At 36.5% G+C, this 27,404-nt stretch overlaps 1 protein-coding gene across 1 annotated transcript; it reads left to right on the forward strand.

The window, feature by feature from the left end:
* The first annotated feature begins 1,188 nt into the window (after positions 1-1,188).
* Positions 1,189-27,055, forward strand: LOC136261416 (uncharacterized). Its single transcript, XM_066055415.1, has 8 exons — positions 1,189-1,326; positions 11,256-11,722; positions 12,276-12,835; positions 14,519-14,574; positions 16,593-16,706; positions 19,140-19,477; positions 26,854-26,901; positions 26,960-27,055. The coding sequence occupies exons 2-8, from the start codon at positions 11,264-11,266 to the stop codon at positions 26,960-26,962; spliced, it is 1,578 nt and encodes a 525-aa protein (XP_065911487.1). The 5' UTR covers positions 1,189-1,326; positions 11,256-11,263; the 3' UTR covers positions 26,963-27,055.
* Positions 27,056-27,404: the final 349 nt, after the last annotated feature.

The raw sequence follows: 27,404 nt of genomic DNA on the forward strand, positions 1-27,404 counted from the left end.
ATTTTTGTTGTGAAAAGTAGTTCCAGCTGTTGGTTGGCGTGTAGCTATTTATAGCCTTTTCTACAACTCTGGTGTTGTATACTTAGCATAATTATACAGTCCTGGATTCTTTGCAAAATTTCAGTGGACAGCCTCTTCTTGAATAGCGAGGTCCTAACTTTCATACTTGCTGCCAACTATATGTAGATTAGATAATTAGATTAGATTATCAATTTTTGTCAAAAGACAAGGGTAATTTGTGACCATGCATCCATGGTTCTCTCAGCAATTGTAACTAGAAGAATATTATTATTATTGTTAACACTTTACACAAGTGGAAGAACTCCAAGTGTACATGTAGTACTCCACAATTAAATTCACAGAGTTGTAAAGTCCATGGCTCACATGAAAATAAAAGCAGAGTAGATTTGCAGAGTTGGCCCTTCCTAGTGTCATGTGACTGTCAGATCAATATAGCCCTGATGTTATTGCACTAACTTTCAGTTCAGTAACTGCTTTTATGTTAGATGAATGCATAAGCAGTAGTGACTTTGGTTACATGGTTTGTATGGTTAGCACTTAGATTGCACTTAAGTGGTTGTAACATTCGGTCTACATGATAGGTAAAGATGAACGTATTACAGTACATTACATTCAAGCAAGCAAACATTACATTCAAGCAAGCAAACATTACATTCAAGCAAGCAAACATTACATTCAAGCAAGCAAACATTACATTCAAACAAGCAACGTGAATATTCTTGGGGTCACGTGATGTACTGCCTGATTGCCTATTGTACTAGAAAACTAATGACAGTTGATAAAATTATGTGTATGGCTGCATCCTAGTGCAAAGTGCAATGAATAATTAGATCATGTGCAACCATCAATGCATTCCTAATACGTGACTCATGCCTACCAATGTGTACCTCGAGCGACGAGTTGTATATACTGCAAGCGTGAATTTGGTTGTGATGATTGGCTTGACATCCTAGCCTGGCGGCGCCCGCCCATTCACATTGAGTGAAGGCGAAGGGGCGAGCGCTGCCAGACTATTGACATCCAATGTTTGCTGACATTCTGCATAATTGACATAACATGTTTTGTTGTGATTCGTGAGTGTGTAGAACATTCTCTGGTTACCAGTGATAGTTCCCAACATGCTAACGGACGGGCGCCGCCAAAGTAATGATAACACATACTAACCGCCTGATAAATTAAAGACGTAGCTACTCAGTATCAAGTTATTGTATTCACAAGACAACCCCCTCCCAGTATTGAATTGATTAGAGTGACCTCAAAAGTTCCGGAGTGGGACAATCATGTGACATTGGTATCAAATTGACGGTAAGGTTACATAGCTAGCTACATCTTACGCAACGTTGGTGCATAGCTAGATAGTATATTTTCTGTACGGACAATAGCTATGCTATCTATGATTAGTAGGTGACAAGTTTACTCCGGCTACCTCCTTCCGTGCTACGCCGGGCAGAAAGACCACTTCATGATTATATGCTCAAGTGTATACGCTTCAGTGAAGTTTAGGCCACGTGCCACGCTTTACCATATTCCAGTCCCAACACTGACATCCGTACAGACGTCGTTTTATCAAAAAGAGAATTGTATTCACTGATCTAGGTAGCGTAGCTACCAGTGGGTTATTTTAGCACTAATTTGATCAGGCTGAAACCCGAAAGGGATGTCACGTACATATAAGCATATATATAAGGCCAATGAAACTTGATTAGCAGTTTCGCGTCATCGCCCGCATGCTTTTGATCCACCCGCATGGAATTTCATTATTGGTATTTCAGATCGAAATACTCTACATACTCTAATAGAGCAATCAGCTATACTCTAATGGAAAAATCACTTGTTATAGATTAGTAACGTACTTTAGCTATTTAATGCAAGAGTAATCAGTGTAGATCCCACTGTTTTTTGGCAGAAATCTTCATGTTTGGATGTGTGTTGTGCTTCTGGAAAAATAATGAATAATAACCGCCCGCCCGCATCAAATTTTCAAAAATCTGAGCGAGAAACTGGTAATCAAGTTTCATTAGCCTAATCCCAGGAAGCTACTGTGGGGGATTCCTGTCTAAAGGTACGCGCTGTAGGGAGATCTGCGTCCGCGCTTGACCGGCCGAAATTTCGCTTTGAACTGTAACTATAGAGCCTTTTTCAACCTTTGACCGATAACCTAGCGACGATATTTCAGTACTTTTCGATTGTGGGTCGGAACTTTTCACCCTTGACCGTTGACTTGGCACGAATTTGATGGCCTTGACCTTTGACTTAGACTTTGACCGCTGTCGCAGATCTAACCACAGTGAGTGCCTGTATATCAACCCCTTGACCCGTGCCACACCACTTTTTTTCCTGGAATTCAGTGCTGAAAGCACACGAGGAAAGCACCAAATCATACTAGCTCAGTATGTGTGACATAATCTAAATCATGAAGTGGTCTTTGTGCAACACAGAAGGAGAGCTTGTGTGCATAAGTCACTAACCATAGATAGTATATTATTCTCCATACCACAATTGTCTTGATACATCATGTAGTTAGCTATGTCACAATGCAATATTTATGGTCCCATACACTTAAACTCCGCTCTACCATAGTACAACAAAGACTCCGCTTTAAAGACTTACAGCTGATTTAATATTGGTAAATGCCAAAACAGCTTTAGACATTGATTGGTTTGTAAATGCACGCTTGTGATTCATATAGACATGAGTAACTATGAAATACATCACATTTCTTTGGTTAACATTATCCAATTATCTGGATAGTGTCAAGACGACTGTAGGATTCAAACCGGACCAGATCCTTGTTTCTCCCTTACTAATGACAGAGATAAACTAACTAAATTATAGGTAATTCAGGGGTGATTTTAGGGGGATTTCTGTTTCCAGAAACCCCTTTGGGGTTGGGCTTACTTCAGAACAGCTGTCCAGCAACTGATTCTTCCTTAACTACAACAATACGCTCACACTGCACAAAAAGATATGTTTCCATGGTGTTTCTGTAATAAAACTTAAAATGTGACCATCTCAGCAAAAACCCAACTTGTTTGCAAAAAAAAATTTTATTCACTCAGAAATATCTGCCGTGTCCAAGGAGGAATTGACCACCAAAGTTTCAACCTTCTGTGGTGTGTAGTTTTGGAATTATAGCACTAGACAGTAGGAAAAGCAAGATAATCGATTTGTACAGCAACTATACTGAAAATAAACTACAGGCGCTTACATTCTCAGCCATAACTTCCGTTTGGATTAGTCTACAACATTGCAATTTGGCTTAAGACGTTCACCATGGATCAGCACATCAGCCAAGTTCGAGGCCAAGTTATAGTTAAACCCCATCAACCCGTATCCCACACTTTGAAGTAGTCAAGTTTATCAACAATGTGTTACAGGTTTTTGCAATTGAACTGATTCGGCGACTTTGCAATTGAATTCGTCCCGTTTGCAATTGAGTTCGTCGCTTTTGCAATTGAATTCGTCCCGTTTGCAATTGAATTCGTCCCGTTTACAATTGAATTCGTCCCGTTTGCAATTGAATTCGTCCTGTTTGCAATTGAATTCGGCCCGTTTGCAATTGAATTCGTCCCGTTTGCAATTGAATTCGTCCCGTTTGCAATTGAATTCGTCGGTTTTGCAATTGAATTCGTCGCTTTTGCAGTTAAATTCGTCCGTAACAAGAATGGCAGCTGAAGCAAACATGAAAACATGATGTAGCAGCTGCTACAAGAACTTGTTCAAGTACAACAGTAGTAAACAACTCTTTATAAGGCAATGATTCTTCCTCTGCAGCCTCTCCAGCAACATTCCAAACTCTACTGCGCGATTCGCGATGGGTGTGGTCACTCGCGAGCAAGCTAATTAATTTGTCAGACAGCTATCAGCTTCGCGTACTACCAGCTTCAATTACCTTCTAGTGTCTCAAGTGTAACTCTCCAAAGCATAAATAGTTCATTTCTTAATGAACGGGTTGGTTCCTTGGAGCCGTTTTGTTTATGACGAATTGTAATGCAAACGCGACGAATTCTATTGCAAAACCGACTAATTCAACTGCAAAACCGACGAATTCAATTGCAAACGGGACGAATTCAATTGCAAAACCGACGAATTCAATTGCAAACGGGACGAATTCAATTGCAATACCGACGAATTCAATTGCAAATGGGACGAATTCAATTGCAAATGGGACGAATTCAATTGCAAAGGCGACGAATTCAATTGCAAAAACCTGTAATAAGCATGTCAGTTATGTATAGCTTATTAATAATTGTTTGCTGAATATGTAGTTTTTGTAATGGTATGGCCTCAATTTTTGCTGAACATGCAGTTGTATGGTTTAAATTTTGCTGAACTTGTAGATTTTATGGTGTGTATGGCTTCAATTTGCTCTGATTGCACTTCTTTTAACTTAATGTGTAATTTCCATATATGTACTGGGGTTTAACTACCAGTTGTTTACTTTGATGTATGGCTTCAGTGGGATAGAAGGTATAGAATTATCCCTGTAGATACTTACGCATGTGGATATGAAGGCAGTTTGGTGAAGAAATGATGACAATCCTGTTTACGTTTACTGCATTGTAAACAAATGCACATGACACGCATACCGTTGGAGCTAGAGAAATGAAACAAAAATGTTCAAACTCTCCATGAACAGGTGAATAAGATGGTATATAGTTTAATCAATTTGGGTCTTCATTCGTCGAGTACTGGCCTGATAAAAACTTGCATAGTTTTTGTAGCATTCGTAATTTTACAAATTATTTTAAAATTTCAATATGTATGTTTGTGCAAACAAGTCGGATTTTTGCTGAGACGGTTGCAAATGAAATTTTCAGGAATTGTACAAGTTTATTGCACAAATTGTTATAGTTCATTCACATTTCCTGATAGGAATTTGGCACATTCCTTTACATAAATTATCAAAAGTAAATTAATTGTGACAATTTCTTATGCAATTCCTTTACATTTCCTTTAATCCAGGAATTTCGCACATTCGGGTATTTCTGACTCAAGGAAATGTCACAATTCCTTATGCATGAAATCTCAAGAAGTATATTTTTTTGTGCAGTGTCATAGGATATAACACACAAATCATAGTTACTCACTAATACTCATCTGCTAACTACTTTCACTATTCTTGTAGTAAAACTCAAAACTCAAGTATTTTTGAGAGTATAAGATCGAGATACTCTATTAGAACAATCATCTAACAGAAAATTCACTTGAAACATTAAACAATATGCTAGTTCCGCAATTTATTTATTTTTAGGATGTAAACCTGTCTGCAATTGGAGATGTATCTTTACAAATAATGTGTGCGTATTTCAAAGGCCTTCATTTATTGATAGCTATATATCTGCTTGTACGTACAGTACTTTGAATGACAGTCATTGAGGAATATTGTATATATATGCATGTACACATGAACCACTGAAATTGTTCTCAAATTCAATCTCAACCTTCAAAATTTTCCTGTGGGGGAATATATGCCCTAATATTGCGATTTGCACACTAAAGTGCCGTTAATGATGATTCTTAGATACTTCCTGAATGCTAACCACCTCAAATGGATTTGCCAAATAATTATTAGAGTACTGTTCTCTGCCCCTGTTAATGATATAGCAGTAAACCTTCCAAGACTACAGAGCAAACAGAAGAGGATATAGAAGGTGATGGTAATAGTGATAATGAAGAGTTGATAAACAGAATCATGACTATAGCTATGAAGCTAGCTAAATACTTGAAGCTAATCATAACAAGTTCAGTAGACCAATCTGTCATAGCTAACTACATAACTATTGGTGAAAACATGACATATTGAAAGCTAGTGAGCATCAATATATCAGAAACTCTGTAAAATAGTAGGTTTTAAACAGTAAGTTTTATGAAATTTCAAGCATTGCAAAATTGAAACCTTGCAGCATCTGGGTGCTGCTCCCCCAGACCCGGGCATCTGAGTCCTACTACCACCATAAACCCCCTTTTAAGAATCCTAGATCCGCCCCTGTAATTAATCAACCATGTTAGGGTCTGCAATCTGAAAAAATTAACTTCTACAAATCGATCCCCCTACCATTGTGATTGTAGTATGTCCTTGCTAGATCTACCATGAAACTGGAGGAGGCACAATTGTTGTCTTCACAGAAATATCAATTTTAGAGACACAAATTTATTTTTTTAAATTTTGTGCTTCACAAAAAGGACCAGATAAAACTTACTACTTAGCTAGATATTATCTAGTTAAAAAGTGTACACAGTAATAAGCAAATGATTCACTGGTTCATGGCACAGGAATACTTTCTTTTAAAAACCAGAAAAAGAAGCACATATTTTTGAATTCAAGTTGCTCTACCAGTTAAGACAAGAAAAATCAACTCTTCCTCATAGTGATGTGATAAGGTGGATTTATAGTCTATCTATGTTGCTAGTCTGACCATCTGGGTGAAGAGCACCAACATTTTTATGTATCATATTCCATGGGATTCTCTCAATGGTGCCAAAATCCTTTCCAGCTAGTAGCTACATCTGATTCCACACTGGTCACCTAATTTTGTTTAGAAAGATGATATTATTACTCAGGGACGGATCCAGGAGCTGGCAAGGGGAGGGACACAAACAGGCTAAGTTGGTAGGTGGTTGGGGATAAAAGATTCTCTTGTTAGTTGCTCTGCATTTTGAAGCAGCAAATAATAGTGTTTCACTGTTGATTTTTTCCATTTTGGCCTTTGCAGATGGTTGTGAAGTTTTAAAAGCTGTTTAAAAGGCTCTGAATGTCTTAAGTAATAGCAACACGATAATTATTTTTAGAAGTGCTTAGTACGTACGAAGGTGCTAGTTGACAATTCAACTTTGGTTTCAGATGCATATTTTCATGAGTTTTATAAGCTGATCTTGGCCTTAGTATTTACTAGAAGTCCTCTACAAAGTCAATGTGGGAGGGGGGGGGGGGGGGGCATTTCATCCTGGATCCACCATTGTATTACTGATGGTCCAAAACATTTGGTAATAGTATTATATATTTAGTTGATATTTCTGTGATTTCATATGATGAAGGTTTATGGTGGTAAGTTTCAAACTCACCAGAAAGCTTCATACAGACAGTGAAATATATGCATAACCGACCTCAGTTAGGGTTTAGGGTCTTTGGTTTCTTCTTCACCTTTGTTAAAGAAAAGGTTGCTTGAGTTTATACATACATTTATAAGACAGAATGTTAAATTAAGGGAGCATGTCAATAGCTGGCAGTGCTGTGGTACAGTAGTAATAAAGAGTGAGTAGTGATTGGTTCAAATCCCCAACCTGACTACACCATTGCTGTTTTTATGTGTTTTATCTGACTTATTTTTGTCCTATCTTTTTTTTAATATGCTCACTAACGGCGCTATAAAATCTGCCTATTTGTATTGTTGTGTAGCTACGCGTGTGTAATTTGTGTTGTGTGTTGCTGTGGGTGTATATAATTCTTTAATGACTGAGGACGGACAACATTGCTGATCAAGCATTCTGAGTTGAAAAATTAAAAAGAGGTATGATCAATCACGTCCCCTAGCTTTGAAGTAGTATTTATATCAAAATTCCAAGTTACATTGTATTATTATTATTGTAATGTTCACCTACAAATATCTTCTCAAGCTTCATATTCCTCGACCTATGCCATTTTGTTGAAACCACGGGATCACTTCCTCTGGTAGTACACTGTATGTGATTAATAGGAAGTGATATATAGTTCATTTACAATTGGTTATTCAATGAAGCAAGCCTAAGCTATACATATCGCATACAAGAGGAACGTTTAGTATGCACACAGGTAGTGTATTTCCTATCATCTTATTGAGTTTTGTTTTATCTCACTTATAAGGCCTATAATCTCTATATGTTTACTTATCAGATGAGTTATGGCACCATCATAAGATCTCCAGGGGGAGTTACATTATTAAATTGCATCATTTAATTCTATTGAAATCAATCCCATTTAATTCCACTAGCTGTACCCCCATACACTGTACACAGCTAAACTGCAGGTATGTCCAATACATTTTCAATTGAAAAACTATTAAAATGAAACCACACATCGTGTAGTATAATGTGTACTACCTGTGTGGTACATGTAGGACAACTCAGTAAAAGTGCTATGATGATAGTAATAGAATTAGTTTTTCTTTTCCAATAGCATCAGACAGCCAACCTAACCCAATAAAAACAATAAAAAATGTCATCATTTGTGATTCACACATACAGTAAAAGCCAAATGTAACCGGATTTGTGAAAAGGAGTCTTCCACACACATCCAATTTACCAACTTTGATGACTAATAACTTAAGATTGGAAAATGCTATTGACTTGAAATTTGGTTAGTAGTGAGTACCAACATTGCTGAATAATTGGAGAAATTTTCAGGAATATATGTTAACTGATCACTATGTTATGGTTCCCAAGTTCATAGAATTGGATGTGTGTGGAAGACCCCTTTTCGCAAATCTGGTCACAAATTAGCCTAATTGATTTTTAAAAACTGTAAACGTGGGTTTCTGTGACCTGCACAATAATAGGTGGCCTCAGTTACTGGGAAGAATTAATAACTCTTGGCACCACGTATGCACTTTATTGCAGAACATAGCACCCCATCACTATAGTGGTCAAATCTTCCATACTTCCTGTGGTAGTAAAAATCAGTGGTGGGAAATGAGAAAGTTCAATGTCTCTAATCACCTATAAAGGTTTATGGTCAATGGGGGAGTGCACAGTCCCTCAGAAGCTAAGTATACATTTCATGGCTGAAAATTCTGATATAGAATGTAATGATTTTATGCACAAATTACAAAAATAAATTGCACTTTCTGAATAGTCTGCATTAAAGATGAGTTGTAAGAATCAGTGACACTCATGTATAGCTCAGTAGTTATGAGCTATGCCCATGGGATAGTGCTGTAGACGAAAGTTTACTTTCTACAATAACTGTGAAGTCACATGTGCAGTGACTGGGTATTTTATTGCTTTAGTAGAATATTTTTACTACAGGAGGGGGATCACGTGACTCCTCTAGATCCACCACAGCTATACACTTATAACAGTTAGCTCATTGTGGTGCAATTTTGTTTCTGCAAATCACATTCCTATTTTAAAATCATGTGCTGCATATGGCTTTATGAAGCTCACTACAATTCATGGATATCAATTACAAGTCACCCAGGTTGTTTGTAGCAAATGGTTACTTCCTGTCTGTAAAGGTAGTCCCATCCATTTGTGTACATATAAGTAGCAATACAGTTATATTAATTTATGTACTATTTCATTGGCACAGTGATAGTTGTTGCTAAAGCTGCTAATAATGGCTGAATAGTGCCAGTATACATTGGCTCACAATCTATTATTTTTATGCCACCATATAAAACAAGTGCGATCAGTTGTGAGGCTTTATGGGTGATGAATGCTTCTAGGTTTGCTAGTCTCATTCCCAGCCATCCACAAATTCAATCATATAAAAGTCATCTGGTGACATTTGGTCCACATCCTAGGCTCTAGTGAAATAGTGGTACAAAACATGCTTCTTATGCTTGTTCTTGCTTTAATCAAATTAACAAACTTACCAGCCTCTTAAAGGAAAGCTACTTTGAAAAGTCACTGGCATGACTAATAGATGCTAATACATACAACAACCTGACATCTCAGCATAGAAAAATTGTCATAAGAGTAGCTCTTAGAAAAAGCAGTGGATTGTATTTGATGTAAACACAAATGAAAGGTGATGACTAGAAAACAGTAGAGAACTGCACTGTGGTGTTATGAATGTATTGTGTATACAAGTGTTTCATGAAATCTAGAGTTGTTACATCAACATAGCTGAATTCTATACAGGATAACTTATTGTAGCTAACTCTGTAAAGGGTGATTTAACATACGTAGCTGAACTCTGCACATGGTGGCTTGTAATGTAGCTGAGCTCTAAGCAGGGTGATTTGAGTTACTTTCTTGTATAGTTGAAGGGTGACTTGTAGCAAAGCTGAAACTTCTACAGGGTGACTTGTAGCCTAGCTGAACTCTCTACGAAAAGACTTGAATGTACATGTAGCTGAAGGGTAACTTGTTATGTAGTTAAACTCTCTACAAGGTGAACTGAACTCTTTACACAGAGACTTATAATGTAGCTGAATTTTCTGCAGGGTGGTTTGTTATGTACATAGCTAATTTAAAACTTTCTACAGGTGATTTGTTATGTACATAGCTAAACTATCTACAGGGTGAAATTCTTATAGTTCTACTTTCTAACTACATAACTAAACTCTCTAAATGGAAACTAGTAACACAGCTGAACTCTCTACATGGTGACTTTCTTGTAGCTAAATTCTCTACAGGGTGATTTGTTTGTAGCTAAACACTCTGTATATAACTGAAATAAAGTAACTTATTATGTACCCGACTGCTCTGGTAACTGAGAATTGGCATTAAACCCTTAGGCACCGGCCGATTATGCTGGCATAATGTAAAGCATATTAGGTGACCAAAAGCATCAAGCATAATGCCAGCATAATAGGGACGATATTTGAAAATTTTATTAAAATGTGCAATACGCGTGCCTGAAAGATTCACTGCCATTAGTATTATTAGTACATTTCATATTTAAAAACATGTGATATAACTTATTAAACCGTTTCTTTGTTGATTATACACACTTTGCAGAAATAAGATTGAGATATTCTAATAGAACAGTCACTTACTCTAATACAGCAGTCAGGAAAGGATATACTCTAATAAAACAGTCAGTTCTAAAGCATAATCTTGATTTTGAAAGAATAATTTTGAGCATAATAGGCTTAATTTTTGAGCAATGCTCAAAAGCATAATAGGTAAAATTTTAGGCATAATAGGCCGGAGTTTATAAACCCTGCTTATGTGTGCCAAATTAAAGGCAATTGGATTATGTGTTTGTATTTTATAGTATAGTTTTTGCAAGTGTGCAAAAATAAATAGAAAAATGAGAAGAAAATGAAGCCAATATTTTAAGGCTGTATCTCAGGAGCGATTTTTCTCAAATTTGGTATACGTGTGGACTACTGAATGTGAAAGACATTTCCATAGAAAAATAGTCTCACTTATTCACAACGAGCTACTGTATGTATGCATGAAAATTACATGATTGTTTTTCCTGTCAATAACACACTTGTGTGACAACAGCTTCTTTGGCGGTATGACATACCATGTGCCTTGGTTTATCATTGTACAGGTTTATTTATGTACTGTTGTAAAATTAGTTTACACCATGAGTGAAACAAGTGGCAATTCAATGCATACTACTAAATTTGCTAGTGATATTAAGATAACAGTGGAAGATACAGAAGAGCTTGATGATACCATCACCAGCACAGCTGTTAGCACATCATTTTGTATTGGAAGCGATGAACTACATAAAGACTATTTACAAGTGCCAAATAGCCCAAAATCACTAGATGATACTAAAGATGGTAATGGAAATAATGAAATAAAACGTTCTTCTTTAAGAGGCTCAATAACAAATCTTGCAGCTGAAGTTTTTACTACACAAAACATAACTAAAGTTGTAAAAGTCCAATTGATGATAGTTTTATTTGTCACTATTTGTTTGATGATATTGTTATTTGTTGCTCCAATCATTTGGTATAACATCAATCTATCTAGTGCAGCATCATGTCATGATATGCAGAATTCTGTCATTGATGATGTCAATTTTGAGAGTTGCTCTGTGAGTTTTCGTGTATGCATATATGTGCATAAGTGGCTATTTTATATGAAACTCACAACTTATTACAGTGGAACCCCAGTTATTCAAACTCCTTGGGACCAGGAGTGGTCTAGCTGAAACGTCCATATCTCTGAAACTGTGTATAAATAACATAAAGAAATTTTCTAATAGAGCAATCATTTCCGTAGTTTGGTTAACCGAGAATCTGGATAAGTTAACCGGGGTTCCACTGTATATTAAAATGGTACTATTAACAGAACTAGAGCTATCATGACTCATGATGCTTGAATTTTGATTGTATTAATCTCATTAATTTCATTATGCATGTACAGCACAGCACTTCTTAAATTTAGTTCATAACATGCAAGTATGTGATATGTACATAATGAAGTTTATAGATACACTTGCATCTGTGATTTGGTGTAGAACCAACATGCCATTTTTGTGTGCGTGTTTATATTTATTGTGCGTCATGTAACTTTTATGATTGCATGTCTTCATTTTTTGAAGGTGTATATTCCTTAAAATGGTGAATCCATTTTTGTTGCTATAGGCTAATTGTCCAGAGCTTGATACCACTTGGTTGATAGGAAATTGTAAAGCAAACTTTACTGAATTTCAAGATTGTGCATTAAATTCTACAGCTGTGTTAGGTCTACACTCAGTTTATCTTTTAGGGTTATTATTAAACAGTGCTGCTTCACAATCTGGCAAAAATGATGCTTTATCATTTTTTTGCAATGCAACACTTCTATTGTGTGATGGTAATAGTTCTTCAGTAGACCTGACTGAAGAGTGTAAAGAAGTTCGAGACAACAAATGTCCTTCTGAGTGGAGAATAGTAGAGAGTATTTGTAACAGATCTGTCCCAGATTGTGTGAGTTATGCCAAAGATGGCAATTTGACATTTTCAAAAGCTCCAAAGCTTCCTTGTCCAACTGGTTTTGACCATTTTTGTGGCTCAACATGTTTACCAGTGTGTGGTGAAGCTTTCTTATCAACAGCAGATACCTCCATTTATTATTTCCACTTTTTAGCAGCCACAGGTGGGATATTTGGCTTAATTGTAGGGGCTATCACTATGATTGTTTGTTACTACAATCGCCAAAAGTTGTAAGTTTTTATACATTATTGCTGCATGATGTACTGTATCTAATAGATAGGCTTAAATATTTCTTTGTAATGGAAATAGAAGAAGTCTGTGGCTAAAAGGATGAATATTAGTTGAGCCAATAGTTTATAAAGCAGTTCAGCTTAATGTAAACTGTAAAATCATAGGACATTTTACTTCTATATTTGTTTGAAAGTTGTAATTGTAGCTGATCCCTATAGGAAATGAATAGCTACAGTGCAAACATAATGTAACATTAGAATTTTAATAGGCAACAAAAATTGCTGGGAATGGGGGATTATTGTTTGAACTGCAAATTAAATTCCTATGGGGATTCAATTTACAATTCTGGCAATGACCTCCCTTGTTTAAGCACTTTGTTGTAAAGGCCCCTACTAGCTAGCTTTTATAATTCCCTAATTTTCTCCAATGTTTAGTTGACCTTTTTGTAACATATTTCTTTCATCATTAGTGAACTTGCAAATCAAAGGAAATAATGGCATTGGATATCAACCATAAATGCACTCCCTATACTAACTATCGATTACTTTGGGCTTTGTTTTATGTGTTACAAGCCCTAGCTACAACATATCAAAATACATGTCAACTGTTGGAGGAGTGGTACAAAAATATGAACAATTTTATTGTTATGTGATATGAAGGTAATAGACAAAGCCATTCATTGGCAGTGGAGATGGTGGGGCAGGGAGGCCATACCCCCTCCCCTGACTTTTATGAGACAATGTTTGCAAGAAAAGATCGAGATACTCTAATAGAGCAGTCACATTATTCAGAGAAGCAGTGTAGCAAGTTACATATGTCATAGATTTGTGTGTGGGATTAATAATCTATGCGTATGTGTAGTTATAAATAAAGAGATATAGTTGGTCGAGGGCAATTATTGTCAGCAGGTAGTTAGCTTACCTTTTTTTTGGTCTTCAGCTTACAGTTGGCCTGGCCCCCCACTCTTTGGCCTGCTTCACTGCCCCTGAAGTTTTTTTTATCTGTGAACTCTGCATAAAGCAGTGTGATACAAAGGAGGACACAGGTTAGTCTATGGTTATATCCAAAGGCATTTGTCTGGCTGAAATCATGTCTAACAGTGAAAAATCAAGCAGGTAGCATTAGCTTTTTGTTGAGGTATACTTGTCTAACAGCATCAGTCAATCAGGCAGTTAATTATTTAATCAGTCAGTAGGAAGTTTCACTAAACAAAAATTGAACTTTCATAGTAAATTTTATTGGAAGTGTTTTGGGTCACCCTGAAGGCATGTTTGGGCTTGATTATACAGCACTAACAAGCGCTATGAAACTACTGTAAGATTGGTTTCTGGCCAAACACTTTCTGAAGGAAAGTGCAAACCTTAGTGATCCCTACTATACAAATCTACTGTATTGATATTTATTTCAGCCAATTCAAGAATTTCTTCTTAGCAGTCAGCCAGTAGAAAATTCCACTAAATAAGAATCAAAAAATTTGTAGCAATATATTGGAAACATTAAAAATTTTAGGTTACACTGAAGGGATGTTTGGCTTTGCCTTTTTGACATTGCCAAGGCGCCATTAAGGTGTTGTAAGGCTGAAGTTTGATCAATCCTTTTTGTGAATTAAAGTGCTAACATTTGTGGTCCCTACTATAGCTGCCATACCATATGATGTTATGCAATTGATTTAATGTTTACAGATTGCGATTTCCTCAGATATACATTGTGTACAACATTATCATCTGGGAAGTATATTGTAAGTTATAACTATAAATCTCATTAATGAGTCATAGATGACTGTTAACTTGTGCAATACTAATCTAAACAACTATGACCTGGTGTTGCTATATATTCTGTACCAAAACAAAGAGCCATCAAAAGGCCAGAGTGAAAAAAAATTTGGAAAATTAAAGTTGGAGACCAAGAAATGGCTGCAATGATGCTAATTCCAATAATTATTAATTATGCATGTGATCATTGAGGCATTGCAGCTATTTCTTGGCCATCACCTATGACTTCACAAGTGTGATCATTAAAAATAAGTGGCATTCGATCATTGTGGCTATTTCTTGGCTGCCACCTTGATTTCACAACTTTTCACCCGACCTTTTTGTAGGGTGTGTGCACCTTTTTTGACAGCTTGGTTGCTTTGGTATAGACTTCTTTTTGTAATTGTGGCTGGCTTTGGGGCTTCCTTTATTAGCTGCCTTTTTTCTTTACCACAAGACCTTTCAATTTGCATTGTCCGCTTCAACTGTTTTATTGTTAAGTAATTATAATTGTATGTGAGCAAAAGTTCTAAAAGGGTAACTTGTTTTGTACAGTAGCTAAACATTCTAAAGGGCAGCTTTTAACATAGTTGAACTCTATGAAGGAGGCCTTATTGTGACATCTATACTGCATGAATTGTAATATAGCTGAACTGTCTACAGGGTGACTTGTTATGTAGTTGAACTCCTTATGGGTGACTTGTAATGTAGCTGAACTCTCTACAGGGAGACTTGTAGTATAGCTGAACTCTCTACAGGGTGACATGTTCATAACTCTCTACAGGGTAATTTGTTTACTCTCTATAGGGTGGCTTGTTTGTAACTGAACTCTCTACAGGGTGACATGTTCATAACTCTCTACAGGGTAATTTGTTTACTCTCTACAGGGTGGCTTGTTTGTAACTGAACTCTGTACAGGATGGCATGTTTTATAGCTATAAACTCTCTCTTTTTTCGTAGCTAAACAGTCTACAGAGTGACTTGCAATGTGGCTGAACACTCTACAGGGTCCCTGGTTATGTAGTCTAAAAGATGACTTATTTCTAGCTGAATTCTCTAATGTAATATAAATTATAGTATGTCTTGTATTGTCTGTATATAGCTGAACTCTCTACGTGATGCTTGTTGCTAGGTACACAAATGGAAAATTAGGATCATTTTGCATTAGTATTTGAAACATTGACTGATTTTTGCATTCTTGTCATCTCTGATATGAGGTATAGCTTATCAATCAGACCATTGCTGGCCAAACATTCCATATATTTTATCTAGTGTACTTTATTTCCCCTGGTTAAGTCCCTTTGGTTTAATAAACATATCTGTCTCAAGTTTGCACAACTTTGGGATCTTTAGATATACACCCTTACTTTGTTTCTCCGGACTCTAGAAGAAAGGAAGAATGTGTGTATAGCACTGTAACTAGAACCAAAAGTCATTACTACAATGGGTAGCTGAGAATGAGCTGCTCTTTCATAACTAGGTTGATTGTATTGTGTATATTATTACACGAAGTAGGATTATTATTACAGGAATCAAACCACATTCAGGAAAGTAAAAACAGCTAGCAACTAACAGAGCTGTTATCTGGAATGGCCCAACTACATCTGATTAGCAAAGTTTTAACATTGTACCTTTATCATTGACTCATGTCTCATTGCATTCCTAATTAAATTGTAATTGGCTAGTACGTAACTTGGCCACTTTTTGTCTACACTGCTTGACTAATACAATAGAAGGCCAAATTACTAACTAGTTATATAGAGGTATATGGAATGCAGAAAGACACAAGTTAGTGGTACAAACTTTATTATACCGGCATAGTTACTTGTGTTAACATTCATTCTAGTTGCTACATATCTTGGCTCTGTTGGTTGCCAGTTACTTTTACAAATTTGTCCTTTTTACAGCCAAGTTGTTTTGGCGGGGAGAATTTAAAATGCACACAACTTTACTGATATGCACCTTTGTTTGCAGTTTTAATAACGAATGTATTTTTTTACTGTAGTGGTTTTTATTACATTTCCACTTGTGTCACATATTTTTGGAAGTTCTTTGTTCTGTTCAGATCGCAACTACTTAAAAAGTACAACACAGCGTGCATACTTTTGTGATATTCAAGGTGAGTTCCATGGAGAGGAATGCACAGATAAATGCACGTGATGTAGTCACAGTAGTTATTATACTTTCGGAGTGCACACACTCACACACAATAATTACATTATGTATTGTGTAAAAAGAATGCGTCCAATATAAAAAAAATTAAAGCCAATCTTAAAAGATACATGTACATTTAAGAATAATTATTAGTTTGAATGGCTGCCATCAAGACACACGATAGTGTATCATGTGGCCAAGTACAGCCAGTGCGGGTGCGTAACAGACAAGTATGTATTTTACAGGAGCCAAGAAAATGCCATTTTCACACATCCGTAACTCAATAGCATCTGGCTGGAAATTAACCAATTTTGCTGTGAAACTTCCCTCGGGGTTGGGCATATCCTATTTCAAATTTGAGCAGAATTTGCCAAGCCATCACTGAGATATATGCCTTCAAAGTTCGTCTTTACTTTTCTTCTTTTCACAACACTTGGAAAACTTGCTATATCTCACACATGCTGTAGTCAATTTTCTTCAAAACTGTAGGGCTGTAAGAACATAATGCAGCACGTTTACAGTCCAAATTTGTACACATTGTATAGATGGGTTTAACAACAATCAAATCACCATAATTATAGAGTAATAAAATGTCACCCAATAGAGAGTTCAACTACAATCAAGTCGCCCTATCGAGAGTTCAGCTACAAAAATCACCCTGTAGAGACTTCAGTTACAAACAAATGTCACCCTGAAGAGAGTTCAGCTACAAACAAATCACACTATGGAGAGTTCAGCCACAAACTAGTCACCCTATAGAGAGTTTAACTACAAACAAATCACCCTGTGGAGAGATCAGGTACAAAAATTCACCCTGTGGAGAGTTCAGCCACAAACAAGTCACCTGTAAACACAGCTTTTAAAAAGTCACTTTAGAGAACGTTCAACTGGAAACAAGTCATCCTGTAGAGAGTTCAGCTACAAACAAGTCACCCTGTGGAGAGTTGAGCCACAGACAAGTCATCCTGTAGAACGTTCAGCCATGAACTACATAACAAGTCACTTGTAGAGTTCAGCTACAAAAGTCACCCAGTAGAGTGTTCAACTACAAACAAGTCACAGTGTAGAGAGTTCAGCTACAAACAAATCATACTGTGGAGGGTTCAGTAATAAACAAGTCACAAGACAGCTATCAATCTTCTGGTTGAAGCAAAATTGTATCTTATTTATCTCTTTTCCTCTCTTGGCAAATTTTACCTGCTTTTCTTCCTCTATCTTCTGCCTAGCTGAGTCTTCTTGGACTTTAGTCACATTGTGCTGGAGGCTGGTTGACTGCTGCTGAGTCTGTTTTTGCTAGTAAGCCTATCAAGAAGTACTTCTACAGATGGTGAAGACATTGTGAATACTCGTGCTCAAAAAGTAACGGAATGTCAGTGTTACCTGTTGGCTAGAATGAAATATACTCATTATAACTAACTTTTATACACTCACGTGAGGCACGTGAGCTGACGCATTCTGTTAGGAGCTTATTTTCTGCCTAATTCATTGTATTCCACCAACAGAAAACACAGTTTCCATGGTTAATTCTGGCTACAAAAGGCAATAGAACAAAAATTATGTGAGTTCAGTAGTCCAGTCCAGTAATCCAGTCCAGTAGTTCAGTCCAGTGAATGGATATACCCTTCAGTTGCACAATAGTCTGGTGGCATATTTCCTTTGATGTGGTATGCGATGGTGAATCATGTTATTACAACAAAAAGTAAACAAACAAGTGGAAGGAACCATTTGAGTAGGGAACAGAGACAAAAAGCAATGAAACAAGGGAAGTCAGCAGCTACGTATACTAGTTGACTTTTAATCCCTACTTTATAGTATGTTCACGTTGAGCTGAACCCTCAAAAACATTTAATAACTCATGGATGCAATTACACACGATCTTGAAATTTGGCTCATTTGTAGTACTGCTTGACCTGCTAAAAATATTTCAAAATCTCGTTGTTCAAATGTTAGACATAATATTTACAGTCAATCAAAATTTTCACAATACATTTCCTATGGGGAAGCCATATAAGTACAGTGTCCAATACAGCCCTTTCCCGAACTTGTAATGGAGCCAAACCGTACGTGTCTGTTGTTGACACCTTTGCTGTTACCAATAATCATCTAGTTGGCTGAAATGTTAACTCTGTTGAGAAAAAATCCACTTTTAATTTTTAGGCATTTTTCAGGATTCAGCTCAACGTGAACATACTATAGTCATGGCTATGAATTCAATGTAAACTAGTATATCTGCAGGTATAGATAATGTGTATTCCATATACATGTGAAGGAATGCATGCAGTCTGTTTGGCCCATGCATTTATTTGAATCCAACAAACAAATATATACATGTACAAATGTATATCTACAGTATGCTATGTTGTCAGTATGGTAATACTTTTATTGTCAATAATTATAGGGATTGTATTACAATTTTTATACTCCTGTTTTGTGGGGAGTTGGTGCTTTCACATTCTTCACTTGTTCCTTGGTTTGGCGTTTCCATTCCAAATGAAACTATGGCTGGACTCACCATCACGTAGAAAGAAAATCCACATCACTGAAGTGACTATAGTAGCACTGTTTGGATTATTGTCTCCAATAATTGCTGTGAATATAACAAGATATCAAGATAATGGATGGTTCTGTACCCCTCAATGTCAATCTGTTGCATTTTATGGAGCACTGTTACCAGACATTGCTGTGTTTTGCATTGGTCTTGGATTTTTATTTACTTCATTGTGGATTCTTCGAAAAGTAAGTCTCTGTGTATATAAAAGCTAAATGTGTATAAAGTGTGCATATATCTAAAGTAGGTGGCATTTCAGACAAATAAAATCCACTTTTTTCTGCTTACAGTAAGCATGCATGCAAATACTGTAATTCCCTTTAGTTTCATGCTAAACGTTTCCTGCTTAAATTTTTAAATTTACAAATTTTGGCTATTTAAATAAAATAATATAATTTATTCTATACTCAGTACTTTTGATTGCTACAGCAGCTACGTAGGCCACAGTTCTTAATGCTTTTGTAATAGCAGGTGATAATATCCACACAAAAACAGCCAACCTGTGAAAAAATGGTGCCGCCTTAAAAAGCCTGAACGAAAAAAGTTTTGAAATCAAAGGGATGATGTTAATGCTAATAAATTTTTAATAATGCACACAGCCATTATCAAAAATTTTAGCATTAACATCATTGCAGCCATTTCTTGGCCGTCACCTCTGATTTCACAACTTTTTTCACCAAGGCTTTTTAAGGCCGCACCATTTTTTCACATCTTGGCTGTTTTTGTGTGGATTTCATTTCTTTTTATACTTTATAAGGCCCCAAAACCAGCCTATGGCTAACTTTGGGGTTTGTTTTTACTCACGTTTCTTCTTTTCTATGCAGACACAATGATGATTATTGAAGACAGACTTATAAATGTATTGCATTGTTCAATATTTGACAATATTATTGTAATACACTAATAGAATACACATTTTTTTAAGAATTCCAATAGAACATACATAGAATGTTCTAGAACAATCTAGAACTTCTATTGGTAGATCTATAAAATTACAAACGTTTGATTATATGTAGATTTAAACTAAAAATTACATTTATAAAGCACAAATTAAGTGAGGTGATCAGCCAAGGTAGCAGTGGTTCAGTGGTTAAGGATGCAGTGTTAGATATGGAGGTCTCTGGTTCGAACTCTGGTAAGGTAATTTTTGACATTTTTTATACACTTTTTACCCCGTGGTGACTGCTCTATTAGAGAATCTCAATCCCACAATTTTACACTTGTTTGGTTTTTGCTTTATAACTTTGTCGCTGTAACTCTATTGCTATTCAAACTATCAAAAAGCACTTCTACAATGATAAGCCTATCTACACACCAATTTCCAGGTTATTCCCATACTCGGTTTACCTTGTAGCTGTGACAGAATTTGATCTTCTTTTTACATGAATAAATGCTCATAACTCCTTGGATATTCCTCAGATTCACAGTAAACTTGGTACATAAATCCACCGTTACATGCTCTTCATTTGTGCCAATGATCGAGGCAATCAAGTTACATGTTTGCATTTTATAGCAAGTTTTGCAAAGCGTGCGAGAATAAATCAAAGCCCCTGTATGGCATAAGAAGAAAAAACAAAGAAATTAAAACGAAAGTTTGAATGCCCATATCTTGCAAATGGCTGTTGCGAATTTAATCAAATTTGCTGTGTGGCCTACCCTACCTGGCGGACAGCTATAATGCAAAAATGGAGAAAGGGTCATGGAACTATGCATGCTTGAAAAAGCTGTTTTCTTTCTTCCTGTCAATATACTCAAGGTGTGGTGCACCAGCTTTCTTGGCCGCACGATACCGTGGCTACGAGGTGTATTGCATTTTGTGCACCCCAACTCTGAAGTCAGAGGGAAAGTTACTGTTGATAAACCCTGAGGCCCGTAAACTTCAGGAGGAGGGGTGCATATAAATGCTAGTGAGCCAAGCTTTATAATTATATAATATTGCTAACAAGAGTTAATAATAGTGAAGGAGAGTGTCCGACACAGTATAGGGTCTCTAAAAGTGAGCCTGAGTAAGGAATTCTCTCTGTAAGTTGTTAGTGAAGATTGTTTCAATCATCACATTTCTGTGTAAACATTTTGCACATGTGATAGAATGCCTTTGAATTACTCAGGCTCATTTTAGAGATCCTATACTGCATTGGACACTACCATATAATGGGTTAATTTCAAAGGCAAAGAACAGCTGCTAAAATATATTTCAAAGATAATATTTTCGAATACTCTATCATCGTGCTTAGTGCCACTAAAATTATTTTTGTAAGTGTGCATGTTAAATTAATTGAAGACAGTGACCACGCGTAGTGGTACAATCGAAAGTGAGACATTCTTTAGGTGTTATTGTATTTATAATTTATAAAAAATATGGACTGCTCTACTATAGAAAAGGTGGTTTTGCCAATGGGAAATGAGTAATCTTCACCGTTGATTCGCTGTGGGCGTGGCATTGCAGCATCAATAATAAGAAAGCAAAGGTGTTTGTTTACCTGCCAGGTACGGAAAGAGATGTTATGTATTTTCGTATTTCGTTTACCCGAGATGATAAGATGTAGAGTTCTGTTTAATAGTGGACAGAATTCAGCCATCCCAGCACAAGGCTTTATATCGAAGAGTTAAATTTTCATAGAAGTTGTATTCTTTGAATAATTTGAAAATTAAACTCCTTCGAAAATAACTCATTAAGCGGTATTATTAACTCTTGATATATAGCATGTGTCTAAATTTAGCCATGCTACACAACATACCAACAACCAATACACAACCAAATAAACTTTTAAAAGCAATTTGCACTTAATTTGCCATAGTTTGGCTTGGTAGACATGCTGGTGGCCTTCCTCTCACAAGTCAGCTCACTTAAATTGGTAGTGACATTCGATTGTGGGACTTGGTAATTTCTGTATATCTCCAAGAATTTTCCATTCATATCAACAAACATAGGAGCAATGTTACCTGTTGCCACCCATCATCAAAGTCTAGTGGTATGTCTGTAAAATGAATCCAGTGGTAGAAGTCCTACTGGCTGGGATGATCAATCGCCCAATGTGGCAAGGCTATCAGCCTAAGTATTGATCATACTGGCACCCTCCACAGACTATTAGCCTGCAAATAAGCATGACAGGCATTAGTGTCACGTGCCTCAAAACCACAGATGAGTGCATATATATACTTACCTAACCGCAGGCAAGTATGTATCATTTGTCATTTAGTAACTGTCAATTAGTTGAAACTTAGCAACTACACTGAGCCTAGCCTAATATGTAAACCGAAACCCACAATTAAATGCTCTGTATCGCTCAACATAGCGAGTCAAAGTGTAATGTATCTTTAAACTGGTTGGGAATCAATGCCATGAGCAAACTTTGTTTCCATGATAATTCCCAGGCACAAGATATCGCCCAAGTGCAAAAAATTGCCTGGTCACAAGATATTGCCCAAGCAATTTAAACCCTAAGTGGCAACTTTGAATGCCCACATTAAAGTGATATATGTAATATATATCTAATCCAAAACAGCCAAGCTGTAAAAAAAACAGTGCGGCCCTCAAAAAGGCTATGGTGAAAAAAGATGTGAAATCCAAGGTGGCGGCCAAGAAATGGCTGTGATGGTAGGTTAATGGTAAAAATTTTAATAACGACAATTTAGGTGAATTTTTGTGCCGCTTGGTCTTGGCAAAAAAATCACCTAAATTGTCGTTATTAAAATTTTTACCATTAACCTACCATCACAGCCATTTCTTGGCCGCCACCTTGGATTTCACATCTTTTTTCACCATAGCCTTTTTGAGGGCTGCACTGTTTTTTTACAGCTTGGCTGTTTTGGATTAGATTTCATTTCTTTTTGTATTTGTATACCATAGGCCTGCTTTGGGACTTTTTTAACCTGTCTTTTTTTCTTTACTACAGGAAGAAAAAAAGATGAAGCAGATGTACTTTAAATATCTGATTTTATCAGTAAATGTACAAAATATATATATAATACATATATTTATTACAGAACTCTCCATGGTGGTTTCTTTGTAACTGAACACTCTACAAGGTGACTTCTTCTTGCTGCCCTCTCTACAGGGTGAATTGCTAGTAGCTGAACAATCTACAAGGTAATTTCTTCTAGCTGATCTCTCTACAGGGTGATTTGTTTATAGCTGAACTCCTTACATTGTGTGTAGTTTCTAGCTGATCTCTCTACAGAGTGATTTGTTTGTAGCTGATCTCTCTACAAGTTGATTTGTGTGTAGCTGATCTCTCTGCAGGTTGATTTGTTTGTAGCTGATCTCTCTACAGGGTAATTTGTTTGTAGCTGAACTCTCTATAAGGTGATTTGTTTGTAGCTGATCTCTCTGCAGGTTGATTTGTTTTAGCTGAACTCTCTACAGGCTGATTTGTTTGTAGCCGATCTCTCTACAGGGTAATTTGTTTGTAGCTGAACTCTCTACAAGTTGATTTTTGTGTAGCTGATCTCTCTGCAGGTTGATTTGTTTGTAGCGATCTCTCTACAGGGTAATTTATTTGTAGCTGATCTCTCTACAGGGTGATTTTTTTGTAGCAGACCTCTCTTCAGGGTGATTTGTTTCTAGCTGATCTCTCTACAGGGTGATTTTTTGTAGCTGACCTCTCTTCAGGGTGATTTGTTTCTAGCTGATTGCTCTACAGGTTGATTTGTTTATAGATGAACTCTCTACAGGGTAATTTGCTTGTAGCTGAACTCCTTACTTTGTGTCTAGTTTGTAGCTGATCTCTCTACAGGGTGATTTGTTTGTAGCTGATTTCTATACAAGTTGATTTGTGTGTAGCTGATCTCTCTGCAGGGTAATTTGTTTGTTGCTGAACTGTCTATAAGGTGATTTGTTTGTAGCTCATCTCTCTGCAGGTTGATTTGTTTTAGCTGAACTCTCTACAGGGTGATTTGTTTGTAACTGAACTCCTTACATTGTGTGTAGTTTCTAGCTGATCTCTCTACAAGTTGATTTGTGTGTAGCTGATCTCTCTACAGGTTGATTTGTTTTAGCTGAACTCTCTACAGGGTGATTGCTTGTAGCTGAACTCCTTACATTGTGTCTAGTTTCTAGCTGATGTCTCTACAGGGTAATTTTTTGTAGCTGTGAACTCTCTACAGGGTGATTTGTTTCTAGCTTATCTCTCTACAGGTAGATTTGTGTTGATTTGTTCATTGCTGATCGCTCTAAAGGTTGATTTGTTGTAGCTGAACACTCTGCAAAGTGTTTTGTTTGTAGCTGATCACTCTAAAGGGTAATTTGTTTGTAGCTGAACTCTCTCCACAGTGATTTGTGTGTAGCTGAATTCTGTGTAGCTGAATTCTCTAGAGAGTGACTTAATTGTAGCTGAATTCTCTACAGGGTGCATGACTTGTTTATAGCTGAACTTTCTTCAGTGTGACTTGTAATGTTCTGAATCTCTATAGTGATATATTTGCTTAACTCTCCACATGGTAACTGTCTTCTTGCTGAACTGTCTATAAGATTAACTGTTTGCAGTTGAACTCCCTACTGAATAACTTATGATGTAATAAAATTCTATAATGGAGTAAATAAATTAGCCGAATGCTATATTAGGGTGACTGTTCTATTAGAGTATCTCGATCTCGCGTTTGCTACACGGAGTTAGCTTTCGAATCATAACTCAGTGGTTTGTACTCCGATTCTTCTGTACTACTGCAAGGACTTTCTATGAAGATTATTCCAGCTATACACCGATTTTCAGCTCATTGCTCTAAGCGGTTTGCCTAGTAGGCGTGAAACTAATACTTTTTTATTCATAAAAATCGATCGCGTAATTGTGACACAGGTTGGGTTTTGTGTCATATCTCCGTGGTCTTTATCTCGATTCCTTTCAAACCACCAAAAGGCACTCCTACGATGGTTACTCCATCTACATAGCAATTTTCAACTCATTCCATGAAGCGGTTTACTCTGTAGGCGTGGCAATAAATCGATCTTGTTTTACGCGAATAATCGGTCATAACTCCTGAACCATTTATCGGATTTGTACCAAATTTGATGCTAGGATTCGCCTTTGGACTCCCTTTCTGTGTGCCAAATTTCAAGGCGATCGGAGTACGCATTTGCTTGTTATAGCAATTTTTGCAAGTGTGCGAAAAGACGAAGAAGAAGGAAAAAAAACGAAGAAAAAAAAAACGAAACTTTGGCAGCTCATATCTCGGAAATCGCTGGAGCGATTTCCTTCAAATTTGGAATGTAGACTCCCCTGGCTGGCGGGTAACTGTGTAGAAAATTTGGTTCCAATCAGATAAATGATCACCGAGATACAAAGATGTGAAAATGACGTTTTCGTTCTTCCTGTCAATATACTCACGGGTGTGGCGCGCCGTCTTCTTGGGCCGCACGACACACTACCGTGTGTCTTGATGATACTGATCTGGGCATCCGGGTTTTCCATACTCCCTAATATTACAGGTTTATATGCAAATAAAAGACTGTCAGTACTTTGGTGTATATGGCTTCATATACAGCCAAGGACAACTGCTATAATCTTGTATATCCAAGTAAAAGACTGGGGACACTTTGATGTATATGGCTTTATATTCAGCTTGCATAAACACACTATCCTGACACTGCATTTTGATTGCCAACATTGCACATTTGGTGTTTAATACCAGATAATATGGTAGTATACTATTGGACATTAACTGAACTATGGATTAAATTCCCACTATTATATCTACAACCTCTCTTGTTTCACTACTTTTAGCTATGTATATTCCCTTGTTTTACTACTTTTTTCTTTGATCTCTAATCCAACTTAAAATTATTTTTACCTAAATTTTATTAATGATTGTGTATGGTATAGTTTCGATAGGTGTACAAGGTAGAGATTTACCGATTCACCAATTTAGTATCACATTGGTGCTGATCTAGACGATTTAAGTAACATCAGTTGAACTGATTTTCTGTAGAAACTACTGATTTGATGCCGATCTTTCTAATTACCACGTCTTTAAACGTACTAAACTTATTCGCTAAAGTATACTACCACATTTCTTTGCTGAATTCCTACTGAAAACTATGAGAAGTCATACAAATACACACACGTTTACTGGTTTCTTTACTGAAACGTAATCCCTTTAACTTACCAGAGGTCCTTGGGAGAAAACAATGAATGTGCTACACCTTATCAAATAGTCTAGAACTATAAAAATCTCTGCTACAACAGCCTACAAGTTCCAGGTAATTCTTGGTAGGAGCATGCATTAAAACATTTGTGGGTGTTGATTGTCTTGGTGGTGTCCACACAACCATTGGTATTGATTCCAGTAATAATACTGTGATCACTATTCAACTAACAATTGACCAGTAAGCTTAGTTTGGGATTATAAAATCTCATAAAAACTACCTGTAACAGATCAGTTTTCACATACTTATGAGATAAAAGATGGCAGATCAGTACAATATCAGTAGAACGGTAATAAATTTCCTAGATCATATCAGTATCGGTAAAGTTCAGAAAAGTTAAATTGGTACATCTCTAGTACAAGATTTAGTATCTTTTTTATTATAGACTAGTTATTTGGTTCTTGTGTTTTCTTTATTATGTAGAAGCGTCACTTGAAGCCAAACAATATTGCTGTTGCCAAAATATTCTGTGTGGGTTGCTCAAATGCTGAAATTAAACTGAGTCTCATGTTCTGTTATTATATATTAGTGATGCTATCAAATTTTAGTTCACGGTTATCGTTCTTGGCAACAAGAGACCAGGTAGCTGATGACATTGAGAAATTTATAGCATGTTCAATTGGAGGAGCTAGAGAAGAATGTGAGATACACAAAGAAGAAGCTATAAAGGCATTAAATACTGTTCTTGCACTGGGTTCAGTTGCTATCATATTATACTCAATGATCAACTTCAGTCACCTGATGTACATGGTACGGTTCCAAACCGCTAAAAATGCCATGAAAAATATCTTCAAACAGTGACATGTGTATTACTGTTAACTGCAGTTCTGCAGTGTATACATACTGTACATATTTTATAAACAATAGCTGCTAAATAATATTGTTTCAACTTTTATGTGGTACAGTAGTAATACACTTCCTTTGTAATAGTAAGTGCATATAAATTACAACTGCCATGCAGTTAGATTTAAATT

Source organism: Dysidea avara, chromosome 7 (assembly GCF_963678975.1).
Source record: "Dysidea avara chromosome 7, odDysAvar1.4, whole genome shotgun sequence".
Classification (NCBI taxonomy): domain Eukaryota; kingdom Metazoa; phylum Porifera; class Demospongiae; order Dictyoceratida; family Dysideidae; genus Dysidea; species Dysidea avara.

Bases quoted from the DNA above. Each gene is read 5' to 3' on its own strand.
- LOC136261416 (XM_066055415.1), top strand. From the start codon at position 11,264: ATGAGTGAAACAAGTGGCAATTCAATGCATACTACTAAATTTGCTAGT. The intron at 11,723-12,275 runs GTGAGTTTTCGT...TTGTTGCTATAG, and splicing joins TCAATTTTGAGAGTTGCTCT to GCTAATTGTCCAGAGCTTGA. The intron at 19,478-26,853 runs GTAAGTCTCTGT...TTTATTATGTAG, and splicing joins CATTGTGGATTCTTCGAAAA to AAGCGTCACTTGAAGCCAAA.